The following is a 27,471-nucleotide window of genomic DNA, read 5'->3' as shown; positions in this document are numbered from 1 at the left end:
CCCCCAGGACCCGGCCGCGGGGGCGGGGGCGCGGGGGCGGCGGCGCGGCGGGCCCGCGGGCGGCGCGGGGGGCGGCGGGGCGGGCGAGCCCACGAGGCGGCCCCCCCCGCGCCCGGGCCCCGCCCCCCCGCCCCCTGCGACTGCGGAGAATGAGCGCCCGGGGCCGCCGAGCGCCGCCGGAGCCCCAGCCCCGAGGACCCCGGGCTCTCCCCGCGCGCGACCATGTCAGTGGCCTTCGCGTCCGCCCGGCCGCGGGGCAAAGGGGAGGTCACGCAGCAAACCATCCAGAAGGTGGGCCGGGCCGGGCGCGGGGCGGGCGCGGGGCCGGGGCGCGGGGCGCGAACAAAGCCGGGGCGCCCCCGCCGCCGCGCCCGCTCGGGGGGGCCGCCTGCCCGGAGTCGGGGTCCCCGCGGGGCGCAGGGGGGCGCGTCGGCCCCGGACACCGCCCGCCCGCCGCCCCGGGCCGGCCCGCCCGCCGCCCGCCGCCCGCCGCCCTGGCGCGTCCGGGTCTCCGGGTCTCCGGGTGTCCGGGTCTCCGGGGTCTCCGCGCCGCCGCAGCGTCCGCCCGACACGAACTTTGCCGACCGGACTCCGCGCTCCGGCCCGGGCCCCTGCCCGCGGCCGCCGCTCCGAGCGCGCGTTGCGACCTCCCTGCTTCCCTTTAGGAGGCGAGTCCGCGGGGAAGCCGGTGTCCGCCGACCCGCCGGGTCCTCGCCGCGCCCTGGGCCGCCCTCCCCCTCCCCTCCCCTCCCCTCCCCTCCCCTCCCCCTCCCCCTCCTCGGCCCTCGGGCCCCTCTAGCTGCCCCTCTCCCCGGGGGCTCGCCCTGATGACCGCCGCCCCCTCCCTAGCGGCCCGCCGGGACCGGACCTGGTGCTCGGGGTCTCCTGTGCCCCGAGACCTCAGCTGCGCTGCAGGCGGTGAACAGGGGAGAGGGCCCGGGCGGAGGCAGAGACGCGCCGGAGCAGCGCACCGAGCTCTCTGCCCAGGGAGCGCTCGCCGTGCCCGCTGCAGGGGCTTTGCACATCCTAAGTCGGTTAATTCTGTGCGGCAGCTGTAGTCGCGTCTGCTTTGCAGGTCGGGAAACTGAGGCACGTGGAAGTTCAGTGCTTTGCAGGGAGACAGGCCCAGACGGTGGCTCCAGGGTCTTCCGTGGCCAAGACTTGATCTGGGAAAGCTTGGCAAGGCAGAGGGTGCGGCGACCGGCCCAGAGGCAGGCTTTGGCACCCCCGGGGGGGTCCCCCGGCACCTGGACTTTCTGGAGCTCCCGTGCGGTGAACACGGTGATGTTCCGAAGCCGCCTTTGGCCCAGTGGCATCTAGCTCCTTGTACTTTGTGCTCACCCCCCGCTAAAGCTTCCCGAAGTCTCCGAGCAGGAGCGTGCGTGTTAGAGCTCTGCTCCCAGACGGCGGAGCAGAAAGGGAAGCCTGCGGACCGCTGACAATGGGTCTCCGTGTGGGCCCCGACGGGTCAGCGGTGCGTGTACTTGCCTCGCTGCGTCGGCAGCAAGGAGATGTAGCCAGGCCTCCTGCGGGTCCGCGAGGGGCTGACAGGTGCGTATCTCACACTCGTGCTCAGAGGGTCGAGGGAAGCCAGGGCTTCCTCGGGAGCTGGCCTGGTAGTGACGGAGCAGGAAGTGTGCAGCTTGTTCTTGGGGCCTACCTGAGCAGGAGGTGGGCTAACTTCCACGCAGCCTCCAAGGTCTGCTCGGGTGTCCCCTCCCTCACCCTCTCTTAGCTGGAATGTGGCGAATGTGGCGCTTTGACACACTGTTTGGGTTCTTAAGTGTCCGAGTCACAGCGCCAGGCCGTGAGTGCTCCGTACGTACTAGAGCATCGATGCCGCTCGTCCTGGCAGCAGAAATGTCTGGGAGAGGCAGATGTACGCGTTTCCTGTGGCTGCCAGAACGTTTTCATGAACTTGGTGGTTTAAGTCACCAGAAGTGGTTTAAAACAGCAGAAATTATTTTCTCGGGATCTGGAGGCCAGATGTCCAGAGTTAAGGTGTGGGCAGAGTTGGTGATTCTCTGGGGCTCCCGGGGGGTCTGCTCTATGTGCCTGAGCTCCTCTTGCTGCCGGCTTGTTGACCCATTACCCCCGCCTCTGCCTTGTTCTTCCCGCGGTGTTCCCTGCGCGCCTCTGCTCTCGGGGATGCTGGTCCTGGTGCTTATGGCTCACCCTTCAGCCTGACCTTACCTTAACTTGATCGTGTCTGCAAAGACCATTATCTCCCAATAAGGCCACACGCGCAGGTACTGGGGATTCAGACTGGAGCGGGATGCATACCCTGACTCGTAATGGGGCAGGTGCGGGGCAGACCCTCCAGACAAGGAAAATCAAGAAGCAAGGACAGGGGGTCTAGAAGGTTGAGGGGGTTGCAGGTGGTCCCCTGCGTGGCTGGTGCAGAAGACTGTGGAAGGCTGGAGGGGAGTCGAGGGTGGTCCCGCCGGTGGTCTGCGTGGAGCAGAGCACGGGATCCAGACTGGAGGGGAGGGAGAGCCAGCCTGATCTGGGGGGCCTGGGGTGCAGTGACGTGGTTTCTCTCCGAGTGACCAAACCGGGTTTCGGCGCAGTGGGCGGCGTAGGCAGGGCTGCATTTCCGTGAGGACCGCGGGGAAGGAGACCTTGCCGGACCCTGAGGTGGCAATGGGCAGCAGTCTGGCAAACTCCTGTGGCCCCCGTACCCGGCTGGGCGGCCTGTGGGCTGGGGCCCTGCTTGGGGACCAGAGGCTCCCCACCGGCCCCGCGCTGTGCCCCCCTGCCATGGGAGGCGTGGGACTGCAGTCTGCCCGGCCGTGTGGCACACCAGGACCTGGCTGGCAGGCAGGCACCTCCTTGCTGCTTGGCACACACGTGGTTGCTTAATAAATGTCACTTTTATTGTTATTGTTCCGTGTTGGTTTTCTTAATTTGTTTTCTTGGCTGGAGGCAGGTGACGGTGTCATCTCTGTAGCCCCAGCTCGCTGTGCCGGGGGAGACAGGCTGTGCAGGGCTGGACGGAGCCCAGGATGTTCGGGCACCGGGTGCCTGCCCGGGGTCTGAGTCGAGGGGTGGTCAGGACCAAAGCAGCCCTGCGCCGCTGCCGCCCGGGGGCACGGAGGTGAGGGATGGCCGTCCAGCTGGGGGTGGGGGCCGAGTGCTCTCTCTGACCTGGAATTCGTCCTGAAGAACGTGGGCTAACTTGGTCAGGAAGGTAAATTGGCCACAGCTGCCTATGGCTTGCGGGTGCCGAGCCCTTGACTTGGTCACGGACGTCAGAGGCATCGGAGGCAGGCGTTATGACGGCCTTCCTCCCCCCCCCCCCCCAACCTGCCTTTCCCTTCCCGGGGACAGGAGGGGCTGGGGCGGTGGGAGCATAGCCCTGGGCCACGCAAACCCTGCGGAGTGGCCAGGGAGGCGGGGCCTGGGGCGCTGTTGCTGGGCCCTGGGTGACGGTGCTGCTCCGTGAGGCCCTGAGTGCCATCCCGTGGGAGCGTGAGGAAGCACGTGCTCAGGAAGGGAACAGCGCGGCCGGGCCTGTGCCCTCCTGCCCTGTGCTGCTGCCCGGCCCCGCAGAGCCCTCAGGCCTGGAGGAGGAGGGAGCGCTCGGGTGCAGTGCAGCGGTCACCCGTCCGGCGTGCGTTGCTTCTCTCACAGTAGCTGTTGGTGGCCCGCAGACGGAGGGAGGAGCAGCAGCTGGGGTGTCCCACGTGACGCGAGCGGGTGGTCCCCACTGGCATTCTTGGGCTCCGGCCCTCTGCCCCTAACCTGTTCCCCAGCCAGCAGGTCAGGGCCCTAGCACTGGCCACGGGTGCCCTGGGAGTGAGGAGCTGGCCCAGCCCAGCCCCCAGGTGCAGGAGTTGGGGGGTGGCACTGACGTCCCCAAGTCCTGCGGGACTGTGAAGCGGTGGTGCCGGTGTGTCCTGCCGCATCTGCAGTGGCACCTCTGATGGCATCTGCTGATAAGGTGACTGCTCGCCCTGCCGCAAGAACCTGACAGAAGTTGAAAGGTTCCGGGGAGAAGGTGCTAGATGTTGGTGCAAAGAAGGCTCCTGTAACTGGGCCGCACGCCACTTGGCCAACACGGCTCCTGTGCAGAACGCACAACCTTTTCAGCCGGAGGTTGCTGGGAGGTGGGGGAGCCGTTGCCCCTCGGGTTGGGGGCCGTGGGAGCCGGGGGGCTGCGGGCGCCTGGGACCGTCCTGGGCTCAGATCCTTCCTCAGCTGATCCGTACCCAGGCTCAACCGTCGCGTACCTCGGTTTCTTGGTGGAAACCTGGGCGAAGGGAGCTCCTCGCAGGCTGTGGTTTTGGCGAAGCAAGGTGACCTGGTCCCGGAAGGCGCTTGGCGTCCCAGCTGCGGGTCTTCAGCCTCTGGAGCAGACACTGGACCGGATGTATCAGTGGCGACAAGGGTGTGAGAGGTCCACCCCAAATGGCGGCGACCGCGGGGAGTGCAGGATCCTATGGGGAGGAACACGCGGCGGCTGCGTGGGCGAGATGCGTGTCAACGCCGCACCTTGGAGGGAGCACGCGCCTCTTCCCTCCACACGGGAACCCAGTGGCCTCAGTGCCCGTGACTGGCCTCTGTAAGCGCTTCCCGCACGGAACCCAGGGAGCGACTCCCGCAGGCCCCAGGGAAGACAGGCGCGTGTTTGCTGCAGCGCTAACGTTAAGCACGTGTTCCTGTGTCCTTGGTTTCTGGAAATTGGGCGCGTGCGTCAAACGCGGAGGTAGCACCGCGAGGCCGGGACCAGCTCCTCCCAAGGACGCTTTGTGTTTGGGGTTTGTGGTCTTGAAGCCCACACCTAATTCACGTCCTCGGCAGCCGGCCCCCCTGGGCGCTCCTCGGGGGAGCCTGATGCCACGGGCCAACCTTCCGCGCCTCCCCGGCGGCTGCCTGCGTGCCCCGGGCGCAGTGGGCAGAGGCCGAGGCCCAAGTGCAGGTGCAGCCCCCGTGACGCGCAGCCAGCTCTCCGGCCAGCCCGCGCTCTTCCCCACACCTCAGGCTGCTCCTAGGAACCCCCGCGCCCGCCCGCCTCGTGTGGGAGGCGAGCTTCGTGGCCCCGTTTGTGGCAGCAAAATGCGCGAGGCTGCGTGACGCCCACGTGGAATTCGGAAACTCAGGAGCTTCGGGAACAGCGAGGTGGGGTCTCCTGGGCCACGTAGAACGATCTCCAAGAGTCCAGGACAGAAGGGACCCCCGTAGGCCAGAGGGAGGAAGCTGCTCCACCTGTGTGCACCGAGCGGGGCCCCCCCCCCCCCCCCGGCGGCTGCCAGTGGGGAGAGGGAGGGGCAGATTCGGGAGAGCCCCCAAGACGAGGCTCTCCCCGCCACTCGCCGGCCACAGCTCGACGTTGACCTTTGGCCCCTCCAGGTGGTATTGCCAACCTCTTAGGTCATCTGTCCTCAGGAAGGCCCCCTCTGGAGTGGTCGTCCCTCCTCGAAGTCTCGCTTGGGTTCGGTCACGTCTCCTCAGGAAGCCTCCCCTGGGCTCGGGCTATGGCCCTCCACCGTCCGCCAGCCTGCGCCCGTGGGCAGCTCCGTGCCGTGCTTTTTCAGTCTGTTCGTTGTTCGGATGTCGCCTGTCCTGGCGTCTTGGCGAGCTGGTCCTTGGAGAACGTTCTGATCTGGAGATTCACGCCCTTCGGTTTTGAGAAAACGCGTTGAACAGTTTTTCGGATGACTTTTCTCCGGGAAGTCCGGGAAGCGTGGTTTCTTGCCACTTGGATCATTTTTCTGATTTTACTGTGTTCTGTTTTCTACCTTAGTCTTTTCAGCGTGTTCTCTGGGAGGTTTCCTCAACCGCATGTTCCAACTCTCCGTTGACTGGGTGGCACGCGGCCGCCTCGGGCTTTGTTGTCCGCGGTGTCCGGCGGCCTCTCCTGTCCGGCTTTCCTGGCTCCTGGGGTAGTCGGGGCTCTGTGCGTCGCTTTGTAAGTTCCTTTCTGGGGAGATCACGTCTCCCCCGGGGCAGGGCTCCCTGGCTCGGCGCTTGCCGGTGGCTTGGGGTCGGCCTGCGGCGCCACGGGTGCCTGCGGCTCTTCCTCACCCGGTCCGCCCCCCTGAGCGGCGCGCGCCCCAGAGTCTGGGGGCCCTGCGGGGCCGTCTCCGCGCCTGCGCGCTGGGCTCTCGCGTGTCGCCCTCGGTTCTAGAACCCTGCCCGCGGCCCCGACGCACCCTTACTCGCCGAGGTCACCGGGGCTAGTAGAGGCCAGGGCACCCGGCCGCGTCCCTGCCCGCCGTGGCTGGCCCCGTCCTGGGTGTTTTCCGCCCACTGGGCCAGCGCGCGGCCTCGCCGCGTCCTCTCCCCATCCCGATGGTGGATGATCGTGCGATCTCGCGCTCGGAGAAGCCCCAGGCTGGCCACGGCCGGTGCTGCTGCGCTTCCGGTGAGCGTCTGGCTCCTCCGCGTGCTTGAGCGGCACCCGCGGGGCTGAGGCCACCTGAGCCAGACCTGAGCGCCAGACCTGAGTGTGCTGTGCGTCCCGCCGCGGCGGCCCGAGGTCCCAGTTCTTCCCTCGCTGGGCACCGCGGCCTCAGCCAGCGCCCGGCCCCTGCAGCCCCCAACCCCCGGCCTCAGCCAGCCCCCAGCCTCAGCCAGCGCCTGGCCCCTGCAGCCCCCGGCCCCTCCAGCCCCCGGCCCCTGGAGCCCCCAACCCCCGGCCTCAGCCAGCCCCCAGCCTCAGCCAGCCCCCGGCCCCTGCAGCCCCCGGCCCCTGGAGCCCCCAACCCCCGGCCTCAGCCAGCCCCCAGCCTCAGCCAGCCCCCAGCCTCAGCCAGCCCCCAGCCCCTGCAGCCCCCGGCCCCTCCAGCCCCCGGCCCCTGGAGCCCCCAGCCCCCGGCCTCAGCCAGCCCCCGGCCCCAGCCAGCCCACGGCCCCAGCCAGCCCCCGGCCCCAGCCAGCCCCCGGCCCCTCCAGCCCCCGGCCTCAGCCAGCCCCCGGCCCCTCCAGCCCCCGGCCTCAGCCAGCCCCCGGCCCCGCCAGCCCCCAGCCCCTGCAGCCCCCGGCCTCTCTAGCCCCGTGCCAGGGCGGCATCTCTGCCCAGCGGACGTGGCTGTGGCTGGCAGGGTCAGGCCCAGCCACCGGCTCTGTGGGAGCGGGACCCTGAGGTCAGGGCGCAGCAAGGGGTACCCTCAGCCGGTGGCCAGTGACCATTGGAGCCGAGCCCCCCACAAGGACGTGCGCCCTGGCAGCCGGCGCTGTTCGTCGCGGGCCAAGGTGCGGCTGTTCCTTTGGCGCGAGGCTCTGAACGAAGGCCCCCGCTAGTGGCGCTCGCCTTGGGCTCCCCTCCGCCCCTCCTTCCAGAGCGGGAGGCCGGGCACATGCGCGGCTGCAGGAAGAGCCAGAACCTTCTCTTCGCAGCCAGGCGGAGGACGCTGGCGCTGTGCCCACCTAGCGTCCCGGATGCCTGCGGACCCCGGGCCTGTCCCCCTGCCCCCCCCCTCTGCTGCTCCCACTCCCCCGGCCTCCCTCCCTCGCCCCCCTCGGGTCTCCCCAGGCCGTCCCGGGCGGTGTCCCCCTTCGAGGTCGTGGTGGTGCTCCGCAGGGCCCATCTCCCAGGAGGCACTGCCGTGTGGCCCTGAGGCGGGGGGCTCCAGTCCAGCGTCCTGCACGTGGACTCCGCGGCCCCCTAGCTGGGCGCACATGCTGGGGTCAAGGGCCCTAGACGACGGGGAGGCCTGTGGGCCGTGGGTTTGCCTCCACCACGTGACAGACCTCGGAACCTGCCCCTGGGTTCATGGGGGACTGACCGTGGCGCATGGAGGGCGGCACTTAGCACAGCCCCGGGAGGCCGGTCCTGCTGGGGGGATGAGGTACGCCCGCACACCGGCGACGGCGCTGCACACCTGCTGGAGGGACGCCAGCCGTGCTCACTGTGCTTCCCCGCAGATGCTGGATGAGAACCACCACCTGATACAGTGTATCCTGGACTACCAGAGCAAGGGCAAGACGGCCGAGTGCACCCAGTAAGTGGCCGAGCGGCAGCGGCGGTCCCGCCCAGAGGATGGCCTTGCCCCCTGGTCGCTGCCCAAGGAGCGGGAGGAGGTTTGCGGGGAGATGGAAGCATGGGAGGCGGGCCGGCTGCTGGACACACGGGGGACAGTGCGCTCCTCCAGCTAGGACCTCGTGTGGCCCCGGGCCTGGCTGCAGCGACCTGTCACAGCCCCCGGGGGCCGGTGGTGGCAGCAGCCCCGTGTGCCTGAGGGTTTTCTCTGCTTCGGGGAGCCGGCCTCTCCAGGGGTGCAGACGTATCGAGTCAGCCTGGTGTCGGGGTCAGATGGAGGAGGCCTTGTTGTGCGGCGTCTGCTCGGGCGTCTCCCTCAGCGTCTGTCCTCTGCCCCCCTGTGACCCCTCCTCCACCCCCGCCCCTCCTGTTCTCTGAACAGACCTGGTGGCCCCTCTCCTTCCCCCCCGTTTTGGGGTCTTTCCGCATGCTGTCATCAGATGGGATCCCGCTCAGGACTCAGGCTGGGGCGCATTCCCTGCCTGGCCCTGTCTGACCATAGAGCATCTGGTGCCCGGCCTGTCCCTGGGCATCGCCTACGCTCAGCATCCCCTTGGGGCTTGGCTGCAAGGCAAGGCTGTCCCCGGTAGACGTCTTCGGATTGGCCTCCCACCTCCTCTGCCTCACCGTGCGCCCTCCTCTACAGGTACCAGCAGATCCTGCACCGGAACCTGGTCTACCTGGCCACGATTGCGGACTCCAACCAGAACATGCAGTCCCTGCTCCCCGCTGTGAGTGCTTGCAGAGGGGGGGACGGTGGGGCCCCGTCCTTGCCCAGCGCAATCAGGCGCTGCCTCGAACTGCTGGTTCCGAGAGCAGACGTCTGAGCGCGTTACCTGGAGTAACCAGGGAACAGGAGCATGGAAAGGGGGTGGGAAGCCAGTCAGAGTCTGAAGTGGACTGGTCAGAATTGTGACACCCGTTTCTTAAGCAAAGGGAGGTGACCCAAAGGAACCAAACCTCTAAATTGCAGGAGGCAGGTCTTGGGAGAGCAGGGAGTACCAGTGGCACACAGGATTCTTGCTCTTTATCGTGAGCCCTTCTGAGCGATTGGAAAAACGGTAGCTTGGGAACTATGCTGCTCTGATTCAGCAAAACTGCAGAAGCGCCCGGTGCAGTGAAGGCTTTAAACACCAGTGTTAATTTTTTTTAATTTTTTGCTTAACTTTTTAAAAGTATTTTTCCCAGGGATCCTTGGGTGGCGCAGCGGTTTGGCGCCTGCCTTTGGCCCAGGGCGCGATCCTGGAGACCCGGGATCGAATCCCACGTCGGGCTCCCGGTGCATGGAGCCTGTTTCTCCCTCTGCCTGTGTCTCTGCCTCTCTCTCTCTCTCTGTGTGACTATCATAAATAAATAAAAATTTAAAAAAAATTAAAAAAAAAAAGTATTTTTCCCAAAATCAAATTATTGCTGCAAAAGCAAGACCTAGTGGCAGCTGCCTCCTCCACAATAAACAGGAAGGCACGGCCTCAGGAGGGCCTGGCCCTTGGGGGACCAATGGGCAAGGAGGTTCCAGGACAAACCTGCCACCGGGAATGGCTTCCTGCTGCCCCTAGTCCCTTGGAAGTGACTTTCTAAGTGCCGGCATGTGTTTTGCTGACAAAATCATTGCACCAGCCTTGATTGGCCTATGAGATTGGGACTCCTCAGCCTGGAGGTACCAGTGGATCCTGCTGGGAACTTTGTTTTCTCGGCCAGGTTAGGCAGCATATGGGTCCAAACCTTCGGAGGTGCTCTTTGATCTGGATTGAGGACATGAGATGCAGCGGTCACTCCATCCTGTTGCCCTCTATATCCTGATCAGAGGTGGGCTGGCAGCAGGGCAGGGCACACACAGAAGAGGAGCGACAGGAATGCCAGTGCTAAGGCACGGGGCAGTCTCTGCAAAGGCCCTGGGGCATGGAGTGGTGTGGATGAGGACATAGAACCCTGGCGAGCTGAGGGGCAAGGGTGTGGAGTAAGTTGAGGTAGATGCAGTCTGGGGTGCTGTATCCCCGGTAAAGAGGGCCCATCTTTGAACTTCTAATGATGTGTTGATAAGCTTGGAATTCACTTAAGTTCTGAATGTTCACACAAGAATGCTTGGTGTATCATCTTGGCCTAAGAGGCTTGGGCCTAGTGATCCACCATCGTCTGATCAAGTATGAGAGCAGTAGTTGGTTCTAGACATTTGCCAGGTGGCCATGAGACAGGTGGATTTCACGGGCCACCAAATCTCTGGAGGGTTTCAGGTAGTTATTCTCTGGGTTAACCATCCTCCCTGTTATTTCCCTGTTGCCTGCAGCCGCCAACGCAAAACATGAACCTGGGCCCCGGAGCACTGTCCCAGAGTGGCTCCAGCCAGGGCCTGCACTCCCAGGGCAGCCTCAGTGATGCTATCGGCACGGGCCTCCCCCCGTCCTCCCTCATGCAGGGCCAGATCGGCAACGGTGAGTAGCTTTGAGCACCTTGGGGTTGGGGCTGGCTACTGGCAACCGCGTCACCAACTCAGGCTCCCGGGTGACCACTGTCTCAGCAGGGTACCCCATGCCCCGCGGAGCTGAGTGTGGGACCGCCCTCCTCCCAGAGGTCCTGGCTCCAGGTCGGCTGCTGTGCGCGGGCACACGTGTACAGGGAGTAACAGGCAAAGGGAATCCAGCGCTTCCGATCCCGTGCTCTGCTTTGACGCTCTAATTGTGGCCATTTCACATTGTTGTGTGGGGTTCTGTGTGGATTTTTTAAATGAGAACAGAAAGGTTATCTTTGGAGCAAGAACCATCCATAGCCATTGGGAGCTCTGACGACGATAACGGGCGAGTACTCTACTTGGTCGGCACGTGTGTTTGTTTCTAATGACTTAACTGTTTACTTCATCTGTGGCGCTGTTGACCACAGGTTAGCCTCCCTCCCCACAGTCACTGAAGGAACTCGGGTGTCTAGAGCAAGGCCAGGCCTGCCATCAGAGGTCGTCTTCGATGGGTTTCAGGCCCCCTCCCTGTGCTCCTGGCAGGTCCAAACCATGTGATGCAGCAGACAGCACAGAGCACGCTGCCCACCACCTCCATGAGTATGTCGGGCAGTGGCCACGGCACGGGGCCTGGCTACAGCCACTCGGGACCCGCCTCGCAGAGTGTGCCCCTGCAGGGCCAGGGCGCCATCGGCAACTACGTGTCACGGGCCAACATCAACATGCAGTCCAATCCAGGTACTGCTCTGCTCAGCCCCCCTCCTACCAACCCCAGGACAGTCCCCGAGCCCTACGAAATGTGTGCAGGCTGCACATTGTAGTCCTGTAGGGCTTCTGAGGTGGCGGGAGACCCTGGGACCAGACCATCTGGGGTCTGGCTTTGTGGAAGGGTTTCCACTGTTCCCTGTGGTAGCTTGGGGGAAGGTTCTGCTAGGGGGTGGGAGGGAACTAAATCAGACTAACACAGGATGGGGGGCAGTGTAGCCAGACCGCAGAAGTAGGCAGGGTGCAGGGCTACAGACCCCCACGGGCCAGGCATGGGGCTCTGAGCACTGGGTAGCATCAGGTCCAAATCACTGTGGGACAGTGTCAGGCACTGGATTTCAGAGATATGATAGAGAAAGGGAGAACATGTAGTGTCTCCTTAGTTTATTTTTACTATTAATTATATACTGAAAATGAGGATATTTTGAATATATCAAGTCAAACAAGGCGTATTACTAAAATAGATCTCACTTGTTTGCTTCTATTTTTGGCACGGCTCCCACCCCATCCCTTCCCATCCCATCCCATCAGATAGGGCTGCTCTAGTGGGTTTTGAAGGCCAGGGGGCAGCAGCCATCTACCAGGAACCTTAGAAGCCCAAGTCTCAGGGCTGGGCACAGGCATGGCTCCTCTGGGACCTGTCTTAGGAATTTGGGAAGACAGGACATGTGTTTCTCTCATGCATGGAGGTGGCCCAGGAGCTGAAATCTTAAATTGGGAGAAAGGTGCCTGGGGTGAGGGGTGAGGACACCTGCCCGGGGAGCTTCTCGGGGTTATTTGGGTCTGTCGTGTCGCCCAGTGTCCATGATGCACCAGCAGGCAGCCTCGTCCCACTACAACTCGGCACAGGGCGGGAGCCAGCATTACCAGGGCCAGTCGTCCATCGCCATGATGGGCCAGAGCGGGCAGGGGAGCAGCATGATGGGGCAGCGACCCATGGCGCCCTACCGGCCCTCCCAGCAAGGTAAGGCCCGTGCCGGGTCTTTGTCCTGAGAAGCTGGAGGGCGTGAGGCTTTGCACATTCCTTAGGGTTGAACGAGGACGTCGGGGGTGTGGAGCCTTGTGGGGCTAAGGAAACATGGAAGGTTGTAAGCCAGCGCTGCTTCTGGAAGCAGACGGGGCTTGAGCCGGCATAGGGGTTGGAGTCGGGCGCAGGGCCCGAAGCAGGGGCAGGGCTGTTGTGTTTGTAAGTACCAAGTCCGGGGTACCCAGGCTGGATGTGGGGAGAATGCTTGGATGGCCTGGGGGGTGTCCTCTGATCCAAGGCCCATGGGGTGTTGCTCCCGTAACGGAAGAATGTCCTGAGTTAATGACCCATGTGCACTGTCCGCCTCCAGGGTCCTCCCAGCAGTACCTGGGCCAGGAAGAGTACTACGGCGGCGAGCAGTATGGCCACAGCCAGGCCGCCTCGGAGCCCATGAGCCAGCAATACTACCCTGATGGTGAGGCCCGCAGCCACACTGTCGGGCAGCCGCGGGGGACCGTGTGGCTGCTGACCACCGCTCTCTGTCCTAGCCCTGACCTCCGCCAGCAGAGCACCCAGAGGCCCCTTGCCGGAGTGTGTTTGGGGATGAGAGTGAGGGCTTGTCAGCCAGTGGGCCGAGTCTGGTCTCCACGGAGAAGCTTCCGGCGCAGGCCACAACTACCCATGTACTGGAGGCTCTTCGTCTCCCTTCCCAAAAGGCAGTAGGGGCTATAGCTGGGATGAATAGGTGCATGTAGCTGTTCTAGAAGAAGGACACAGGTGTCATTGTGAAGTGCCTTCAGGAAGGTGACAAACGTGACCTGGCCCAAAGTTTGATCTGCTGCTCAGTTACAGTCTCTGCAGATTATTTTTCCTTCAGTGCTCAAGTAGGGTGACCCTTTGCATCTTAAAGGAGGGAATGGAGGCCAGGAGGCAGTAGGAAGCTCCTTCCTGGGTTTAGTGCAGGGAAAACAGATCCAGGTCCATGTCTGGCCGCTCCTGACCTGACGGCTTTGCCCAGTTCACAGTGTCTGCGCCCTGCGATCCGGGGGTCTGGGCCTCCGCTGACTGCATGTCATCTGTTTGCCTGCAGGACATGGTGACTACGCCTACCAGCAGTCATCCTACACGGAGCAGAGTTATGACCGGTCCTTCGAGGAATCCACGCAGCACTACTACGAGGGCGGTAAGGAGCGCAGGGGCCGCACAGCCAGCTCCGCAGCGTAAGCTGCTCGCACAGCTTGGAGTCTGACCCACACCTGCAGCAGGTGGTGCAGGGCTCTGTGAGGCCTTCACTCATGGAGGCTGCAGATGCACTGCATCCCCGTTCACGACGCAGGTGGGTGGAGGGGGCTTGGCTGGCCGTGTTGGGGTTGCAGGGGCACAGACTCCACCATGCGGCTCAGCTGACCAGCTTGGGGCCTGAGAGCTCAGTGGAACACGCTCGGGAGTTCCGGACTCAGCCGGGGAGGTTCTAACACCCATGCCCCTCCTGAGTCAGTGGGCAACGTGTGTGGCTTCGGCCTGGGCATTTCTTCAAATACCAGCTGACCAGATAAAGCATGGCTTGGGCTAGGGGCCTGTGCAGCCCCCACCCCGGCATTCCCCCATGGTGCTGCCCTGGGGGCTGTTCATCGGAGGTGGGGTGAGACAGTGATGAAGGAAGCTGGCTTTATTGACAAAAACCCAATGACCAGCACACACCCGTTTCCCTGCTGCAATACTCCCACCCGTGCTGATGTCCAGCCACCAGCATGACGTCACCACACACAGAACTGGGAAGAAATCTGCACAATTGCTTCTCGGCGGGGCCCCCGTAGAGTGAAGGTACTTCCTGCCCTTGGGAGACCCCAAGAGAAGAGAAAACCATAAAGTCACAGGGCAACGGGACATCAGCCGGCTTAGCCCAGGCTTCCTGGGCTGGGTGTCAGAAGTGGAGACAATGTGAGGGTTGGTAGCAGGGCCCCTGGGGAAGGAAACCCCAGCAATAAACATGAAATGGGCAGCTTGTGAATCCAGATGTTTTTGGTGGCTTTTTAAAAGAAATATACTAAAAATACAACAGAACTTACTATTTGAACCATTTCTGAGTATGTGGTTGAGTGGCACGAAGTGCATTCACATCATTGTGCCCGTCCCCGCCATCCGTCTCCAGATCTCGCTCTTCTTCCCAGACTGACTTCCCGCCCCTGTCAGCACTGGCTCCCCAGTTCCTGCCCCCGCACGGCCGCCGTGCCACCCTCTATTTCTGCGCATGATGACTCTAGGTCCTTCATGGAAGTAGGATCCTACAGTGTTGGTCTTTCTGACTGGCCGGTCTCCCCAAGCATGACAGCCTCAAGGTTCAGGTGTGTGGTGGCAGGTGGCAGGAGTCCCTTCTTAAGGCCACACTTAAGTGCATGGATGCTGCACGGTTTACTCATCCCTGCAACTGTCGATGGACACTTTCGGTTGCTTCTGTCTCTTGGCTGTTGTGAATCCTGCTGCTGTGAATGTGGGTGTGCAAATAGCTCTTTGAATCCTTTGCGTTTATACCCAGAAGTAGAATAATGGATCATAGAGTGATTCTGTATGTAACTTTTTGAAGAACTGCCACATTGTCTTCCACACACAGTTTTGTCTTTTAGTTTTAGTTACAACGTTAGGAGATTATCAGACATACGGAGACTACGGGAGAGTCGCCGGAAAGTCTGTGCTGTGGTCAGTTACAAGCGTTTCCCCGTAGTGGCTTCCTGTGTCTATACGTTTGGGTACCACTTACCAACGTGGCTCAGACCCAGCCTTCTTGGCCCGAGGAGTCTGGCTCCTGAGACCCCGAGAGGGGCGGTGCCTGGTGCAGTCACCCAGTCAGGCAGGTCTTCACCCCAACCCCAGTGGCTGCCCGCGTTGGCCCCTCCTGCTCCCAAAGCAGGTGCAATGACCTGGTTATCACCCCTGGCTGGATTTGAAACTTGATGACGGATATAGAAGGAGAGAACCAAAACATCCCGACCATCTCAAAGGAAACTATTTGTGAGTAACTCAATGTTGCCTATTATTTTTAGCAACCGGTTAAGTGTTGCTGAGCAGGTAACACTTTTATCCTGCTTTCTCTGTCACCACGACTGCCCCTGGCCTTGCCCACAGTAAACTCATCTGTGATCCACTGTGACCACCTTGGCCGTCCCCTCATCCACGCACTTGCCCTATGTACTGTTCTCTAGTCAAACCTAGGCTGCTTTTCGTCTTAGCTTCCGCTGTGGAAGACAGGCGTCGGTGAGCATTCTCTGTGTGCATCATACCTCCTCCTCCCCTTGGGCCATTCGTGAGAATAAATTCCTGAGACAGGGCCCTGGCCTAGGAGCAGCTTTGCAGGCTCTTGACTGTGGTGGCCAGTCAGTGTCACTGGCACGAGTATGGCCGGTTCAGGGATCGCAGGCTGACCGGGCAGCAGCACGTGGGCAGCCTCACTGGGTGGTGCTTGGACAGGGTCCGTGAGGGGGTGCCCCTTGCAGTGGGAGACCTGCAGAGAGGCTGGGATCAGGGGCCACACTCCAGGGGGAGGTCCCAGGGGAAGTGCTCCTGTGTCCAGGTGGTAGCACTCAGCTCGGCTCCAGCCCAGAAGCCCGTCGCTGCAGGGCATTGACCTGCCTGTAGGTAGCAGGTACACCAGGCAGGTGGGCCCCACGTGGCTAAAAACCTGCATGTTTGGGCCATTTAAAAAGCAATTCAATGTGTATAAGGTAGAGTTCATGCCCGCACTACTGGGTCTCAGCCTGCCAGGAAGAGGTGCACCCCCTGGGACCTCTGGAGCTTATCCCTCCCTGCAGGTGCGCCTCCGTCAGCCCTGCCCTCCTTCACCTCCCGGGATGCCAGTGCTCAGCCTCCACCACCGGAGGGGCCTCTGCTTCCTGCCAGCACTGCTTTGTCCAAGTGAGGGTCCTAGGAGGAAGGAGCCTCCTGGCGGAGACATTTACCCCAAAGACACACTCAGGATGTGCTGCTCAGCCTTTTGAAGTTCAAAGCGCACACTTTTATGCCTTCGTGTTTGGGTTACATGTTCTCACTTTCCATAATTGATGGAAACTGTGCTGAAACGCTTAGTAGCTTCGTTTAAGGCGAATGTGGCAGATGGCATGGTTTCCTCCTGAACCTGGAAGCGTTTTGTTCCATCTTGTTAATTGGAGCCCTACCTGGGACTCCACGTTCTTGTGCTAGAGAGGACAATGTCACCCCATAGTGGGTGGCATTGCCAGGTCTTGTGTGAGAGGCAGATGGTGTTTTGCTTTGAGAAGGCAGGGATGTACACAAGTGGCATGTGGCTCCACGAAGGTGGAGGGCATCAAGTGGATGCAATGAGGGGGGTAGACTGAAGCCAAAATAAAGAAGTTTCTGGTAATTACATTTATCCCACAGCAGGATGAGGAGCCTTGTAGAGCACAGGTGGCCGGTCCTGGGGTTTTCATGGGAAGTGGCATCTGACAGGAGCCCCGTGTGGTCCCACTGATGTGCAGAGGACCAGCGCTGGGGAGGGCCCAGCGCTCACTAGGCCAAGCCAGGCAGGATAAGGGGATAAGGGGCCGACAGAGCCAGGCAGACAGACCGCCACTGGGGGCCCTGCCAGGCACTCCACCGCAGCTTTGAAGTCCTATTGCACTTCATCACTGTGACATTTGAAGTAGCAAGGACCGGATGGAGCTTGTGCCTGGCGTGACATGTCCACTGGGAACCGTGTCAGTTAAAAGAAGTGAAGCTCCCATGGCAGGTTCTCCTGGGCTGTGCCAGGTGCTGAGGACCAGGGTGTCAGGGGTGCCATCCTCTGTGTAAGACTGCATGTTTGCACATTCCCCCACTAAAACCCTGGAAAGATAGCCAGGACAGCAATCCAGGTGAGTGGAGGACAGGGCCGGGGACCTGGCAGGGCTGGAGGTGGCCTTCTTCCCTGAACCTCTTGAAGGGGGTGTGTGTTCACTTTTACATTTCTGAATCACATGAACGTATCTTCTTGTGCAGAAGTTAAAATTTAAAATATGAAGCATTACTGCTGTCACTGAAAATCGAAACAGCCTGACCTTGCAGCCCTCTGGACCCATCCCCACCCCCGAGACCCGTGGTCACAGCGCCATCCTCTTGGGTGCCCCTACAGAGACCAGTGCTCCACCTGTGGGTGGACATTCAGAACAGCAGGGATGGTGGCTCCTTTGGGCTTGTCCCACAGGTGTCCCCAAGGCACATCCTTGTTTTCATACGTAGTTTTATGAAGGTTTTTATTGAACATATCAGTGAGCTGATGGGTTGCTGGTTCCCAGTGGCTATCTTGTGTCCGGATTCATCAGGTGGGCCCCTTTTCTACCGGGTTGGACTCAGGCCAAGGGAAGGTTTTCCGTGGTACAAGGGAGCAGAGCTGTGGTTGCCAGAGGCATCCCCGCTGACGTTTGTTGCACACCTGCTGTGTGCCAGGCCCCAGCTGGCCAGGTGCATGCGAATGCACCCCTGTATTGATTACCATAAAAAGAGCAAAGGGGCTATAAGGCTGAGAACGCTCAGACTGGACGTCTGAAGCCCGGGAGAACCCCACTGCATCTCCGCCGTGCTTGTCAGGGTGCGATTGGCACAGTGTGCTGGAGTCTGTGCGGTCCTTCCCCGGTTAGCTCCAGCTGGCAGGAAGGAGCCCACAGAGCTTAGGGCCTCTCTAAGGGGCTGGGAGCAACTGTGGATACCCCATGGGCGGGTAGGGTCCTCAGGGAGGACTCGCCCTGGAGTCAAAGCAGGTGCACCTGCCGTTCCTTGTGGCTACGGTTCAGGTCCCTGCCGAGGGCTGCAACCCTTGTTTACAGCGGCCGGCAGCTCTCCATAAGGCTGCTACTTAAAACATGAGTTTCCAGGATCTGGTTTTTATTTGTTTTTATTTTTCTTTTCTTTTCTTTTTTTTTTTTTTTAATAATTTTATTTTTTTTTTTTAATTTTATTTATTTACGATAGTCATACAGAGAGAAAGAGAGAGAGGCAGAGACACAGGCAGAGGGAGAAGCAGGCTCCACGCGCCGGGAGCCTGATGTGGGATTCGATCCCGGGTCTCCAGGATCGCGCCCTGGGCCAAAGGCAGGCGCCAAACCGCTGCGCCACCCAGGGATCCCTGTTTTTATTTTTCTAAAGGCTCCTTTTATTCATTTGAGAGCAAGAAAAAGCATGAGTGAGGAGAGGAGCAGAGGGAGAAGCAGGGAGCCCAATGGGGTCTCCATCTCAGGACCCTGGGACCGTGACTGAGCTGAAGGCAGATGCTTCACTGACTGAGCCCCCCCAGGTGCCCTGGACATGTTTTGATTTAAAATAAAAAGCCAATTATAGTAGTCCCCTCCCCATCTACAGTCTTGCTTCCCACGGTCCCAGTGACGAGGTTCCCCACACGGGAAGCCGAGGAGCCTCCCCCGGCGCACGGTCAGAAGGTCAGGTCACCCTCACACTGCGTCACCCGCCCGCATCCTCACGTCACTTCATCCCATCATCCCCTCATCACAGGAGGGGGAGCACAGGACAGGAGGGGTTTCCAGAGCAAGAGGCCATGTTCACACAAGTTGTATGGCCGCGCGTTGTGACGACAGCTGTCCTGGGTCACCGGGAGTTCCTGACGCTCCCTGGCTGTGCCCGGTGCGGGGGTGTGTGTGTGTGTGTGTGTGAGCACCCGGGACGTGCAGGGTGTGGCACTGCCCCCGGCTTCGGGTGTCCACGGGGCCTGGGATGATGTCCCCAGAGAAGGAGGCCGTTGTGCCCTGCTGGGCCGGCTGTTCATCTGCTGGTGGGTGCTGCGGGCGAGTGAAGCCCCCGGTTCCCTCTGCGCCCCTCCTGCTGAAGAGTTGGGTCTTGCACAGATTCGGGACTGAACTTACTACAACTTAAAGGCTGTGCACTCAGCACGGTTTTTTTTTTTTTTTATTCATGATAGAGAGAGAGAGAGGCAGAGACACAGGCAGAGGGAGAAGCAGGCTCCATGCAAGGAGCCCGATGTGGGACTTGATCCCGGGTCTCCAGGATCGTGCCCTGAGCCAAAGGCAGGCGCCAAACCGCTGAGCCACCGAGGGATCCCCCTCAGCACAGTTTTGAAGAACAAAGTCCTAGTCAAAAGAAAATTAAACTAGACTTAACTTGGTATTTTTGTAAAGGTATTTTGAAAACCACAGTGGAACTTAATGTCCACACGGCATCTAAAACAGGAGCACTTAGGGGGATCCCTGGGTGGTGCAGCAGTTTAGCACCTGCCTTTGGCCCAGGACGTGATCCTGGAGACCCAGGATCGAGTCCCACATCGGGCTCCCTGCATGGAGCCTGCTTCGCCCTCTGCCTGTGTCTCTGACTCTCTCTCTCTCTCTATCATGAATAAATAAAATATTTAAAAAAAAAATAAATAAAAAATAAAACAGGAGCACTTAGACCTTGTGGGAGGAGTTTACAGTGGTTGTTAGAACTGCCCCAACTCTCAGGAATTGTGCAGCGATGCCCTCGCTGCTCCTCAACCATGTTTCTTACCTTAAGCTTTCTTCCAAAATGAAGCTTTGGCCATGGAGGGTGGCTGGCTAGATTTTTGAAAATAGGAATTAAGGCATTTTGGGGGGCTCTTACCGGCTCAGTCAGTTGGGCATGTGGCTATTGATCTCAGGGCCATTACTTCGAGCCCCATGTTGGGTGTAGAGATGACCTAAATAAACTTTTAAAACATATGTAGATAAATATTTGCCTTTAAAAAAAGTTCTCTGTGGCACTGGTTTCCTAATATCCAGGGGAGAACCTATGGGTCTGAGCTGGAACTGCATACCCTGCCTTGCATGTTTGCCACTAAAACGAGGGTGTCATTAAACTTCCAGAGTCCTCCCGAGCTGTGTGGACGCACAAACTTAGATTAAGTGGTCTGGGAAGCATCCCGGTAGCTGCGGCTCAGCTCAGCATGTCCGGCAGCCACGGACGGGGAGGTCCCTGAGCTTCCCTTCTTTGCTCTCTGGAGGCCCGGGGGCCATCCGTGGCTGCTGGCTCCTGCGCTGCTGGGCGGTGCGCCTCCATCCCCATCTGCACAATGGGCGCACAGTAGTGCTTCTCTCACAACGGTAAGGGAAGTACGTGGGGTACTTGTCACCCGCTGGGGTGCCACGTGGGCCTGTGGTCACGTTCTGAACGCCGCAGCTATGGTTTTCCTTAGCAGTGAGAGTATTTCTCACCAACTGACCTACCAGCCTAGTGTTGGGATAAATTGTAGGAGTAAACACCAACAGGAGCGCACGCATAGAACGTACCGCGGGTCCCTGATCCGTACGGACTCCGTCCAGGCCTAAGGACGTCTCTGTTTCCTCTCGCACACTGAACCTCGTAGCTCCGTTTCACTGGTGTGTTTTCAGGTTCTCCTACTGTGTTCTTTTCACAAGCAAAACCACAGTTGACCAGGGCTGAACCGTGCTTGCTTCACAGTCGCTGGTTCTGGCGTGCTTCCCGGCTCTCCTGGCACCTAGGGCTGCTGTGGGGAAGTGCCACCGGCCAGGGGCGCTGAGCACAGCCAAGGTCACCCTCTCAGTTCTGGAGGCCAGAGGTAGGAGATCCAAGAGTCGGCAGGGGTGGTCCTTCGGGGGCTCCCCTCTCCCAGCTTCTGGCAGCTCCAGCAGTCCTGGTGTCCTTGGCTTGTAGTCACATCACTCCACTCTGCTGTTGTCACATGGGTTTTTCCCTGTCTGTGTCCAAATGTCCCTCTTATAAGGACACCAGCCCTTGGATCAGGGCTCATTCTAGTCCAGCACATGTGCCCTTAGCTATTTACATCTGCAAACACCCTATTCCAGATAAGACCACGTGCACAGGTACGTGAGGTGGAGACGTCAGCCTACCTTTCTGGGGCACACAGTTCGATCCCAAACCCCAGCATCAGCCTTTGCCTTGAATTGTATTAACTGTTTCTTTTTGGCCATATATTCATATTCTTATAAAATAATTAAAAAATGTAATAAAATATTCAAACTGTTGTGGAAAAGAGAAGATACTGAAGCAATCGAGTTGGTCCAGGGGTTTTCCAAGGTGCCCACATCGTGAGTGGTGGGAGGAGCTGCCTCTGTCTGCAGAAACGCACCGTGTGTCTCCTTCCCTCCACAGGAAACTCGCAGTACAGCCAGCAGCAGGCGGGGTACCAGCAGGGCGCAGCCCAGCAGCAGGCGGGGTACCAGCAGCAGTACCCCAACCAGCAGAGCTACCCCGGGCAGCAGCAAGGCTACGGTAAGGGGGAGGCGGCGCCTTCCCGCACAGGCCCCACACACGGTCACGCTGCCGTTCATTCAGGGGACGCTTAGTACACTTCATTTGGAAGAGTTTTAGATTTGCAGCAAAGCTGTGTGGACAGTACGGAGAGTTCCTCTCTGTTCACCTCGTGCCACCACTGCGACCGTCACAACTCAGAAGCTAACACAGGTACACTGCCGTGGCCTGAACCCATGGTTTACTCAGATCTCACTTGTGTTCCCCGAGTGTCCCTTCCTGTCCCACAACCCATCCGGAATCCCCCGTGACACTTAGTCTCACGTCTCCCTGGGCTCCCCTGGGCTGGGACCCCATCTAGGAAATCCTTGTCCTTCTGGACTTTGGCCGTCGTGAGCATGACCGGGCAGGTGCTCTGTGGGGCATCCTCAGGTTGGGCTTGTCTGAGGTTTTCCTCAGGATGAGCCTGGGCCGTGGGCTTTGGGAAGACAGCATGGGGGGAGTGTCCTTCTCACCACATCAACAGGACTTGCCTCTGATGCTGACCCTGGTCACTGGCCCCCCTACCACCAAGTTATCCCACCTTCACCCTTCCCTAATCTTTAGAAGGAAGCCACTGAGTCCAGCCCACACACAAGCAGGAATTGTTCCATAGACTGAAATTCCTCTGTAAGGCAGAGTTAGTTATTTGTCCTACAATAGAGGCAGAGTAATTAACTGATTAGTTATTAGTCATTTAATATATATTTATGGATATTAATTCCAGGACATCTCTGTGTGGTTCACGTTGTCTGGCTCTGCCTTTTGGGAGCTCTTCCAATCCCTTTGACATGCTCTCATCCTTTGGTTTTGGTTTTTTTAAAAAAGATTTTATTTATTCATGAGAGATGCAGAGAGAGAGGCAGAGACATAGGCAGAGGGAGAAACAGCCTCCATGCAAGGAGCCCGATGAGGGACTCGATCCTGGGAGTCTGGGATCGCGCCCTGAGCCAAAGGCAGACGTTCAGCTGCTGAGCCACGCAGGTGGCCCCCATCCTTTGGTTTTCGAGCATTTCCTTACTCTCTGGGACCACGGTACTCTCCCTGCTGTAGCCCTAGAAGCAGCCATGTCTCACAGGAGCTCTGGGTCCTCCAACAGGAAAACGGTGTTAGGAGCCAGGAACCAGGAGCAGGTGGGCATTTTCTGAGCCACTCCCCCAGTCACCTGAGATGGTCCACATGTGGGTTAGTCTGGCAACAGCTTTCAGAAGCGCCCACTCACCGGCTTTTGTTCACCCCGCAAAAGTGGGGTGATTCCCTAAAGTAGAAGGGGCCAGCGGGTCTTCCAGAGCCTGCCAACAAGCATCGTTCTCCAGGCCCGCTGGATGGAAAAGGGGACGGAGGGAGCTTTTTGAGCTACAGCAACAAAGGGAGACACCCCATCCACTGGGGGTCAGCTTAGCGCAGGCTCAGTCTCTCTGGGGTCGGGCTGCCCGGTAGCAATCTGCACACCTGCCCAGTCCTCTGCCTGCCCCATCCCCTCAGGCAGGTCCCCCCGACACAGTGCAACCCAGGCCCCCAGCCTGCAGGTCATGTCTGCCAAGGGCCTAGACCGCACGAGGCTCTCCCTGAGTCCTAACCCGCTCCTGAGAGGCACGTGGGCTGTGCTCTGCAGAACCCAGGGTGCGGGGGACCTTTGTGCTCCCAGGGGCTGCTGTCCTAGGAGGACAACTCCCTAACGGTGCCACCACGTGCTGGCCCAGCAAACTGTCAGCTATCAAAATGCACAGTGGAAGCCGCCCTCGTGACCTGAGTGAGTAGGTGATTAGTGCACCAAAGAGTGAGTCCCGTGAGTGTTCACAGAAGATCCGCGTGTCTGTACCTGACACATCTTAGTTTAATGTGAACACAGCTCCATTCGCTCGCCCAGGCACGGCCCCGTGCCTTCCCTACGCCAGGCAGCCCTCCGCGGGGGCTGCACCTCGGGACCACGGGGAGGCTTATAAACAAGGTGGCAGGCTGGGCCCCCTCGAGACCTGCCTTCCTGAGCTCACCGGTGACGGTGGTACACGGGGAGGAAAGAAAGCCACAGTCGAAGATTCTTGTTCGGCCTGTTGCAGCCATGACTCATTAAATAGCATTTTTTGAAAAATTACTTGGCCTTTATCAGTTCTTTCCAAAGGCTTCACCGTAGTTTGCCCGGGAATGCCCACCGCCCCCGCGCAGGCCGGCGCCTATGCTGTGATACTTGACTCGCGGGTTTGCGACCCCGTGGTGGCCGGGCCACACAGGACCCGGGGGCGGCGGTGCTCCCCGCGTGGACCGCGGGTGGAGGAGGGCGGGGAAGGTGCTTCAGGCACTCCTGGAAGGCGGGGGCGGCTGTTCTCACGCGCTGTGTGTCCTCAGGGCCCGCCCAGGGAGCCGCCTCGCAGTACTCCGGCTACCAGCAAGGACAAGGCCAGCAGTACGGAAGCTACAGAGCGTCTCAGACGGGCCCGTCCGCCCAGCAGCAGCGGCCTTACGGCTATGAGCAGGCAAGAGCCCTGGCGCGTGCGGAGGCCTGGCCGAGGCTTCTCCCGCGGTCATGGGGAACCGTGCGGCTGCGGGGTCCCTTCCAGAATGTTGATTCCCTGAGCCCGCGAGGTGTTTAGAAGTTACCTCTACACGTGCGCTCACCCGGGTCCGGCACAGCGGAGTGTGTCTGGGCTCAGTGGCGCTGCATCGGGGTCCCAGCCCGCGTTTGCGCCCAGCCCTGCCGCCGACCCCTTGGGGGGCCTTCCCCGGGAGAGCGGGTGGGGCTCCTCGCGAGCTGATGTCAGTCATCAGCCATAGGCTTGGGCCGATGGCCTCAGGATGGCCTCAGGGAGCCGGCAGCTGCCCCGCCCGCAGCTCTGGGCGGAGAGCTGTGTGCGTGGGCGCTTTTCAGACCTCCCCCGTCCCTAGTCCTGGCTGTGGCCGTGGGCACGTGTGTCTTACGCTTTTACTCGGGACTGCGGAAGTATAACGTGTGTTTTGGTCTCTTGCAGGGCCAGTATGGAAATTACCAGCAGTAGGGGCAAGCGTTCTTGTTAGAGCCTCGCGGTGGCACGTCCCTCCCGGGATGGTCGGGCTGGTGGCAGTTCTGATGAACTATGACCTCTTGGTTGCCCTTCCGCCCCACGCAGCGTCTGCATGTGAAGCGTGCACATTTCATGCTGGGTATGACGCCAAGCATGCACCGCTGGCGGGAGACCGCGCTTGGATGGTGTGACATATTTGGTGCTGTGTATAGTATTGTACGTCCATACAACGGGGAGGTTGTCTCTTTTTTGTCCCCCCGCCCTTGATGTTTCTAGCTAGCTTTAGGGGTCCTCTTGTCATCAGAGTATTCTGTGCCCAGGAATGGGCCACAGCTACAAGATGCCATAGTCCATGTGTTCACGTAAACGGGCCTCAGGTCTGGCTCTCCTCATGCACTTGTCGTAATGTGGGTTGTAAACTTGTCTTTCACTGACTACGCCGCAGCTGGACACACGCCACAGCCCCTGGATGGCAGCCTCTTCCTGTGCCTCGGGGGGGGGCGGGGGCATCTTCTATGTTTTGGGTCAGTTTCTGTTACACAATGAGAAGGATAAAATGCTTCATTCGGAGAGGCTGCGAATGGTCTTTCCCAGAGCTCACGCATTACCTGTGTCTCTCACCAATTGTGTTTATCCAAGCCGTCTTATGTTTTTGTTTTAAAAAGTAAAGAGGGATCAATGCGTATATTCCAAACAAATGTACAGCTAGCCTAGCCCAGGTTAGGAAGGAGGGCAGTTCCTGAAGGACAGAGGGCAGTTCTCTGAAATGCCTGGCATTGGCCCTTTGTTCATCGGCTGGTCATTTCTAGGATTTGGATATTTGATATGCCCAGTTCTAAATTGATAACTCAAAAATATTTATACCAAATTTTCCAAACAGTTGGCAAGTTGTTTGTTTTATTTATATTATTTCTTCCAGGACCTACTTGTTCAGTTCTCCAAGCAAGCGTTCCTTTTCTTGTAGAGACATCTGAAAGTCACATCTTATTTTTAAAAAGAACCCTACAAATTTTACTGTGTTCCTCCTAATGAAAAGGAAAGGTTTTCTATGGGACAATTTGAGTAGATTTTACATTCCTAGGACATTAAATCCCATTTAAATTCTACGCAGACATTAAAGACAGCTCACTTGACAAAGTAGAGTCAAAGGAAAAACCCTCTATTTCATTAATTAGTAATACCGATATTGTATTATATTTAACTTGGACTGTAATACCCACATGAATACTTTAAAAACATCTTTGGATAAAAACTGACGTACTTCTAAGAACAACCAAAAGAATAGAAAAAATATCCAATTCTTGCTATATCGGGTCTACTGAAGGTGATGTTTTTAAATTGGTAAGTTTCAGAAATGTCTTAAAACTCTAAAGTAGTTCTTTATCCAGAGCTGTTGAACGGTTTACAGTTTACAAGGCGTTTTATGTTGTTTTCGTTTTGTCTTGTTTTGTTGCTTGAATGAATCCTGACAGTCCACACTGGGAAATACGGGGGCAATTACTGTTCCCATTAGACGTATGAAGAACAGAGGCGCAGATTAAAGATTGCCCCAGACGAGTACCAGTCCTATTCTGGGATATTTTCCCCTCTTCTGTGGGGACAGACTCACACATGCACTGGGATAGGAGTGTTTATCTTGGAGGCATATGGGTTTTAAAAACTCTTGACACTGGTAAGGGCTTACAAATACATATCTATGTTAAATGACTGGAATGAGAGTTCTTAATTGCTAAATGACACAGACATTAGCAATTTCGTTTAGGGAGGTGTCTCCCTCGCTTTTGTTCTGTTCGTTCTTGGCAGTTTTCATAGAACTAATTTGCAGACTCAACCGGGGATTGAAATTTCCCACTGAAAATGTTAAACATCTTAGGCAACTGTGAACGTAGTTTTGTTTTTATTCCTTGCCAATCTGCGAATATGCCTTTTGTGTGTGTGTGTGTGTGTGTGTGTGTGTGCGTGTGTGTGGTTTTTTTAAGTGGTGTATTAATACTTTTTGAAAGAAAAGGACACTTAAACTTATCCCAAAACTTCAATCTGAAATGTCTTACATTAAGAATTTCTTGAATGTTGTGTATATATTTTAAAAAGCACTTTGTGAAATAGTTTGTACATTTATTTCCTAATTTATACATGATTTTTGGTATTAATATATTTAACGATTAATAACAGAATGTTTATTTAATGTGTTGTCCATTTTTATGTAATATTGTGGGGGGAAGGTGATGCCAGCAGTTGTTTTTCATTAAATGTATTACATCTTCTCTTCCGTGATGTGTTCGCAAAGCTTAGGCTAACGTGAGTTGTTTGTGCAGTGTGGTCGATGGTGCTTTGTTTCTTAGGCGGCTTCCACGCGAGGCCAGTGGACAGGCAGGGACGGACGACCTGGACCTCGGCGCTCATTCTCCCGCAGTGTCCCTGCCCCCGGCAGGTGCTGGATTCCAGATGTGCCCGTGGTGTCCAGAAGTCTGACCAGTCGCGGGGGCCGCAGAGCCTTGGCCAGGGGCGCGGTGGACTGGGCCTGGGCTGCGGGAGGCCCCGAGCTTGCGGCCCCCAACTCCGCCGCTGCTGGTGCAAACATTAAGAGGTGGCACCGCTGCCGTCCCCCTACATTTGTGGGGCTCTTCCTCCGTGTCTAGGCCTTGAGCAGGTCGGACTCGTCTCACTCGTGAGCACAGTACATTTCTGGAGAACATCCTATCAGTTCATTTTTTTCCAGAGTCCGGCGCCCATTAAATTGCTTATGATTTGGTGTAATGTGTGAATAAACTGGTTCTTCGAAAGCAGCCTACCCGGGGGCCTCCGTGCTCTGTTCAGACCAGCAGACGCGCGCCTGGTCGCGGAGGGGCGCGGGCCTCGGTCTGACGGGGGAGGCGGCTGTCTGTGGGAGGAGGCGGTGTCTGTCACACAGGACAGCCAGCGTCTGATGGGGGAGGCAGGTGTCTGTTACACAGGGACAGCCAGCGCCTGACGGGGGAGGCGGGTGTCTGACGGGGGGGGGGGGGCGGGGGGCAGGTGTCTGTCACACGGGGGAGGCGGCTGTCTGTGGGAGGAGGCGGTGTCTGTCACA

At 58.9% G+C, this 27,471-nt stretch overlaps 1 protein-coding gene across 5 annotated transcripts; it reads left to right on the top strand.

Moving 5' to 3' along the window:
- Positions 1–162: 162 nt before the first annotated feature.
- Positions 163–27,187, top strand: SS18L1 (SS18L1 subunit of BAF chromatin remodeling complex). Of its 5 annotated transcripts, none has more exons than XM_041732941.1 (11): positions 163–291; positions 7,870–7,946; positions 8,631–8,715; positions 10,269–10,413; positions 10,974–11,168; positions 11,995–12,159; positions 12,533–12,637; positions 13,253–13,345; positions 21,265–21,384; positions 23,749–23,876; positions 24,369–27,187. In XM_041732941.1, exons 1-11 carry the CDS (start codon positions 223–225, stop codon positions 24,393–24,395), a joined length of 1,209 nt encoding a protein of 402 aa, XP_041588875.1. In that variant the 5' UTR covers positions 163–222; the 3' UTR covers positions 24,396–27,187. The 5 variants fall into 5 exon arrangements, with proteins under 5 accessions (XP_041588875.1, XP_041588877.1, XP_041588876.1 ...); XM_041732943.1 differs by lacking the exon at positions 163–291 and adding an exon at positions 351–1,551; XM_041732942.1 differs by lacking the exon at positions 163–291 and adding an exon at positions 1,560–5,911.
- Positions 27,188–27,471: the final 284 nt, after the last annotated feature.

Source organism: Vulpes lagopus, chromosome 18 (assembly GCF_018345385.1).
Source record: "Vulpes lagopus strain Blue_001 chromosome 18, ASM1834538v1, whole genome shotgun sequence".
NCBI classification, from domain to species: Eukaryota; Metazoa; Chordata; class Mammalia; order Carnivora; family Canidae; genus Vulpes; species Vulpes lagopus.
This window is presented reverse-complemented; position numbering and strand designations above follow the sequence as displayed.